At 43.7% G+C, this 6,487-nt stretch overlaps 1 protein-coding gene across 7 annotated transcripts in view; it reads right to left on the reverse strand.

Annotated features, from left to right (window-relative positions):
- The window catches only part of DOT2 (SART-1 family), a 55,858-nt gene extending 49,954 nt beyond the window's left edge, over positions 1-5,904 (reverse strand). For 5 of the 7 annotated variants that reach the window (XM_087674044.1, XM_087674024.1, XM_087674023.1 and 2 more), the window contains exons 1-3: positions 2,705-5,904; positions 2,464-2,569; positions 2,315-2,375 (exon numbers count right to left, since the gene is read on the reverse strand). In XM_087674044.1, the coding sequence (XP_087530170.1) occupies positions 2,786-5,728 (2,943 nt within the window). In that variant the 5' untranslated portion in view covers positions 5,729-5,904 and the 3' untranslated portion in view covers positions 2,315-2,375; positions 2,464-2,569; positions 2,705-2,785. Of the gene's footprint in view, positions 1-1,654; positions 2,137-2,314; positions 2,376-2,463; positions 2,570-2,704 lie in introns of those variants that run through there. The other 2 variants (XM_087674042.1, XM_087674050.1) reach the window with 2 other exon arrangements.
- Between the last annotated feature and the right edge of the window lie 583 nt (positions 5,905-6,487).

Below are 6,487 nucleotides of genomic sequence, written 5' to 3' on the forward strand. Positions count from 1 at the left end.
TCTCTCCACAGAGTCTGCAGATGGTGAAATGAAGTGACTGACTGAGGAGGAGCCACTGAGTATAATAGGCTGAAAAAGTGGGGAGCAATAATGCTGGTCGGACAGCATTTAATGCTGGCCGACTGGTGCATAAAATGCTCCACTGGCATAAAATGCCACACCAGAAAAATACCTAAAATACCTTAAAAAAATGCCCAGCCCAGATCAAGCTCAGACTCACACATGAGCTGACAAATACTCTGCTAACAAAAGCTTGCAAGTCCATGGTCAAGACCCTCCACCACTCAAAGAGCGGTCAGCATTTACTTCTTCCCACCATGACCAATCATCAGACCTTCTTCCTCGACCACCAACCCGATGAGCGAGGCGGGAAGATGAAGCCATTTATGATTTCAGGCTGAAAATTCAAGGCTCAAGAGTCGAGAGAAGGAAAAATTGAAGGCTCGAGAGAAGGGAGAAGGCTCAAGAGTCAAGACTCACTCAAGAGTCGAGAGAGAAGAGAAAGGGAGAGAAGGGAGAAGACGAAGAAAATAGGAGAACTTGGAACTTGGAAAAGAACTTAGAAGGAAGACTCGAGAGAAGAGGAGAAGAAGGAAGAGAAGGAAGACGGTTCAAGGAAGAAGGAAGAAGAGAAGGGAGAAGTGAAGAGAAGGTAGAAGGAAGAAGAGAAGGAAGAGAAGAAAGAGAAAGAAGAGAAAGAAGAAGAACGAAGAGAAGGAAGAGAAGGAAGAGGTTGGAGGTGGGAGGAGAAAGAAGAGAAAGAAGAGAAAGAAGAAGAAGGAAGAGAGGGAAGAGAAGGAAGAGAAGGAAGAGAAAGAAGGTGGCTGGGAGCAAGATACAGGCGGGAGTAGGACATAGGCCAGGACTGGGCGGGAGTAGAACGCAAACTGGGCGCGCAGGCGGGAGTAGGCGAACTGGGCGCAGGCGAGAGCAGAACGCGGTTATAGATCATCCACGCAGGATAAGCGGGCGGCCGGCTGCAGGTAAGTTGTGCCACGTGGCGTTCCCTATCTCAAACGGGACAGGGAACGTTCCATCAATTGGAAACGCAGTCCACGACGGATACGTGCCGGGAACGGCGATTCCACGTGCTGGGGGGCTGTTTCGGCCGTTTCCTGTCACTATGCTTAAATCAATAGAGCATACTTTCCCTTTTATGATGGCCCAAATTCCAAGCTTGAGGAACAATCATAGCTAATTGTCTCTTATCATTTTCAAGCTATGACCATATTGAAGATACATGTGAAGTGTCAAAAATCAAGGACCGAGTTTTGACCCAATTGCAGCTCTTACTTCAAAACTCTCATTTGGCCAGTCAATGTAACCACCATTGGCCTACATCTACTGCTGATTAAACACATGCCCAAGCATCACTCTATACCCTCTAGTCAAGCAAATCCTAAATAAACATAGATCCTAACTCATGTGAGCTTTGGCTTGCACATGAGTAAGAAGAAAAGAACCATCTTATTGATGGAGTCAAGATCTCACTTTAATCCCCACCTCCCACCCCCAAATAAGAACTAGTACATCCACTACCTCAATGGGAAGTTCAACTACACATCATCATCAATTATTACATAGCTTCTATTGCATAATGTCTTAGCGTTCTTATCCAAAATTATAGAGTTCCAAGCTTCACGATGGTCTATTGAGACCTACAATAAAATATGACATGGGATGCGCTACAACATGCCAAGAGTTGACCAAATTGTTTTGAACAAATATGAAAATATGAGTGCATAGCAACACTTAGCTATCAATGTATGTCCAAATTATTTTGAACAAATATGAAAATATGAGTGCATAGCAACACTTAGCTATCAACGTATGTCCAATTTTCTCACCATTGCAATACATGGTGAAAAAAGTCTCAAATTGCTTTATATTGGGCATTTGCTCAATGTTCCCATATTTCCTACGTTAGAAAGATAGAGTCTCCAAGATTGACCACTGGAGGTTTCTATATCTGGAGCTTTTGATTCTGTCTACTTGTCTAGTGGAACCACATAGACCCATGCACAAGGTGTTTCTTAATGTGCTAATTGGTCAACATGTCCCTTGTAGCTTCATTACTCAATCCAAATAGGTAGGAACTGAACTCTCCATACCATTGGTCTTACCTCTACATCCAAACTGCCCACCACATCACAGCACAGTAAACTACCACTCACGTATGTGGCATACCATCACCATAGGTGGCAGATGCACAATTACAGTCATTAGCAAGTCACAAGTTAAAAAACTTGAAATAATTCATGAAGAACAACAGAATTAAGACCAGAAAACATACTTCTTGTGATGAATCACTTACCTTAATATAACTCTCATAATTTTCACAGGTCATCGTTCTTCCCATCCCTCGCATGGCAGTCCTGAATAGCAAGCACACATTTGATAGTACTGTACACATAGACAGCTAAGTAGACGAGGGGGATGACATCTAAGGAAGACACTACATACATGAGAAGTATGGGCAATCGCTAGCCCCTCAATGCAGTTCATGGGCAAAATGGTACCCACTAAAAGATAACGCTTTCCGAAATGTGAATTGAATTTTAGCAAATTCCTGACATTCCAAGAGAGCAAACAATAGATGGATAAAGCAGCAGCTCACAAGTTTCTCTTATAATGGTTAAGCTTACAAATGAGCACTTTCTTCACAACAGCATTCAGCCATGGAACCAGCTCCTAGTCACCCTACCTCTCTTACGCTGCCTTCAACATGGGAATTCCTGATTCATAGCAGACAACCAGTTGAGTTGGTATGGCAGTGCTTTTGAGATCATGTGTTAGAGATCTGTGAGTCCACCCTTGGCTTCTTTGGTGGTACCGGTCCCATGCTTCCACCTTCTGGCTTCCGCTTGATTCCAAGAAAATGTTCCACTTTTTTATCACCAAGCATTGGTGTTAAACTGCCAATAAGTTCTTTTTCCACAGTCGCAAACCCACTTCGAGGATCACTTGTTTGTCCAGGCTTAATGTGCCCACTGATCACAATGTAAGGAAGGTGCATTTTGGCCTGAGCCTCTCTCATTTTCTCCATGGACATCAACGGAGTGTCACCAGAATTCATCTGCTTTAACTTCAGCTCTTCTTGATACTGCTTCATCCGTTTCTCCTGTTTTGATTTGCCTGGCCCTTTACCATGAAACTTGTGTGAAAGCTTCCTGAATGCCTCTTTCGGTGTCATTGTCCTGCCAAACTCATCAACTCTGTCAAGTAAAATTTCTCTATTCCTGAACTTCTCATCTTGATCAACAATGCCAACAAGCTTACTTTTCTTCTTATCCATGTTCCTGCCACCCCATTCTACAGTCTCTTTGAGACTTCCCCTCTCTTTCAGTAGTTGCAAAGCACCAGCTAAGCCTTTTCCAACACACACCTCTTTTATGGGTTCATCAACTTCTGCATCATCCTTCTCCTCATGTTTTGGTATTTCATCTACAACAGCTTCTTCTTTGACTTCCATCCAACCACCATCTAGATTTGGGTGGTCCTCAACAGGATTTTCATTATCTTCTGCTCCAAATGCATCATTTACGGCAGGCCTCTTCATGATGACCTCATCAAGCTGCAGACTTCGGCAAAACTCCTCTGTTTCAGTGAAAACAACCATACCCTTGTCTTTCTCCGAGGCATCATCTGCAGATCCTTTTTCAGATTCCTGCTCATTCAGCTGTTTAATGGCAGAGACAACAGAATGGGGGCCTGTGCTAAAGCTTCCATCCTCAGCTTGTTTTTTCAACGCTGCCTTCCTGGCCCGTTCTAGAGACCTCTCCAGCTCATCATCCTCTTCAGCCCCAAAAACAACAGAATCTTCATTGTCAAGATCCATCTTCTGAACAGTAGTCTGTAGTTGCAACACTTTAGATGCATCTACAGCTTTGGAGTAGGCATTCATATAGGCTGCTTTACGAGCTTCTTCAGCAGCCTTCTCTTCTTCCTGCTTTGCAGCTCTCCTTGCACCTGACATTCTGCTTCCAAGATCACTGGAACCCAAGCCTTCTGCCTTTGCCTCAACTTCCAGTGCATCAATATCAAGAACCTCCTTCTTCCGCAGCTTTTTCTTCTTCTTGGGTTTGTTAAACTGTAACATTTCTTCTGGTGTGTAATATTCTGAAGTAACATTACCAGCTCCCCCCAAAGAAACATGGGCTCTCTCACCTACACCTTGCAGTTTTAACTTCAGCTCTTCCAATCTCTTACGACTTTCCTCACTAAATCCTCCTGTCTCATCCAAAACCATGCCTGCTTCTTTCATCTCCTCATCATACTGCGGAAGTATTGTTCGCACAGCATTGATATCATTCTGGAACTTATCCTCATACATCCCTGTAATTTTCTTTGCTGATTTGTAAGCTTCATCTCGAGCACGTTGCTGTGCTATTTCTAGATTCTCAAGTTCATCTAATTCATCATTCACATCATCCCCAGCAAGAATAGCCCTATCCTTCAAGGTAAGGACTACAGCACCCCCTTCCATCACCTTGTCAATTCCATGAAGGACTTTAAGCCCGGCAAGATCTTTCCCTGTGTGAGCAACTCTGTTCTCATCATCGCCATCAGAATCTTTCCCAGTGTCCTGCTCTGCCAGCATTCTTGCCATGCGAGCCGCCTTGATTCTTTCTTCTATTTTCTTCTGATCTTCCAACTTCCGACTTCTATTGACCCAGTTAGTAATCTCACTGCCAATATCACTCTTCCCTTTTTTGCCATCCTGAGAGGGTTTTCCTTGCTGCCCTTCCTCTTCCATCTTCTCTAATTGATCACCTGATTCCCTTGGCTTTAGTATGTCCTCATTTTCCATATCTCGATCTTTTTCTAGCTCCTTTGTCTTCTCAGGTTCCCTCTCTCTTTCAAGATCCCTTTCCAGGGCCCTATTGTCATATTCTCGATCTTTCATCCTTTCCTTCTCTCTCTCTCTTTCCCTGTCCTTATCCTTATCTTTCTCCTTCTCCATGTCACGCTCTCGCTTATCTTTCCTTCTCTCTTTTCCATAATCAGCATCTCTCTCTCTGTCCATATCGTAATCCTTTCCGCGCTCCTTCTTCTTATCATCCTTTTCTCTATCCTTGGTCCTGGAGGCTTCCTTCTCCTTGTTCTTTTCTCTTTCCCTGTCTTTCTCCCTTTCTCTGTCCTTCAAGACCTCCCTGTCTTTGTCTCTGTCTCGTTCTCTTTCCTTCTCCCGATCGCGAGTGCTCTCCCGTTCTCTATCTTTATCTTTCTCCTTCTCTCGGTCCCTGTCACGATCCTTTGGTCGCTCTTTCTCGGCACGTTCCCTATCTTTGGCCTTCTCCTTCTCCCTGTACTTCTCTCTGTCAGCATCCCTGTCTCTGCCCCTCGGTTTATCCCTGTCTCGATCCTTCTCCTTATCCCCTTCTCTGTCTTTCTTGTCTCTGTCCCGCTCACGCTCGTGAGAATCCCACTCACGATCACGCTCTTTCTCCTTCTCTCTGTCCCGATCTCTGTCTCCCTGCAGACCCCGCTCCCGCTCATGTGAGTCGCGCTCACGATCGCGCTCTTTCTCCTTCTCTCTGTCTCTGTCTCGATCACGCTCCTTATTGTTGTCGCGGTAATCACGAACCTTGTCGCGGTCCCTGTTGCGGTCCCGGTCTTTGTCTCTCCATGGCTCCTCATCATCTCGATCTAGGTCACGCTCGCGGCGATCCTTGTCTTTTCTGCGGCCTTTATGGTGATCCTCGTTTTCAAGCTCGGAACGAACCATGGCAGAGCGTGCAAAGATCTCAGCGAAGCAGACGAGCGCTCAGGGCTAAGCGTTCGCGATACCTTAGCCCAGCGAAAGCTAAAAGCGGTCACAAACAATAGCAATAAGCACTCGTCCTACGCTCCACTGTGCCTGGAAGCTAGGGTATGGGAGCCCGAATCAAGTCATAAGCTTCAGCACATTATTTCTCCTGGCGTTTAAAAGAAAGTCTTGAAACCCAAACGCTTATGCGGTACTGTTCAACGATGACATTAGGTCCTAGGGCAATAATGCTAATTAGGTCACTTAATGGCATTTTTGCTGTCTTAAAGCAGCAAGCGAAGTTATCGTGCATAGCTCAACAATTTATTTCTCATCTTTCTTTTTGTTTTTTATTTTTTAATTCACTCTCTCTCTCTCAAATTTCCCATATTTAATTTTCTCTCTTTCTCTTTGCCTTCTATTTTAGTTTATTTTTTCTTCTTTCCTGGTTTTCTCTCTCTTTTTATTATCTCTTCTCTTTTCCTTCTCTCTCCCTCTCTCCTTTTTTCCTTTTTTTTCTTCTTCTTCTCTCTCTCTCTCTTCTTTCTCTTTTTAAATTTTTTATTCTCTCTTTCTCTCTCTCTTTATTCTTCTTAAAGTGTGTGAAATTTTATGTTTGAAATCTTTTTAATTTAAAAAAATTAAAAATTTTAAATTAAAAAGTTTAATCTAAGAGAAAGACAGAGAGAGAGAAACTTTTGATTTAAAAAGGGAGGGAGAATAGAAAATGAGAGATTA

The sequence above is a fragment of the Lygodium microphyllum genome, chromosome 3 (assembly GCF_053477565.2).
Source record: "Lygodium microphyllum isolate KBCC chromosome 3, Lygodium_microphyllum_v1.1.10, whole genome shotgun sequence".
NCBI classification, from domain to species: domain Eukaryota; kingdom Viridiplantae; phylum Streptophyta; class Polypodiopsida; order Schizaeales; family Lygodiaceae; genus Lygodium; species Lygodium microphyllum.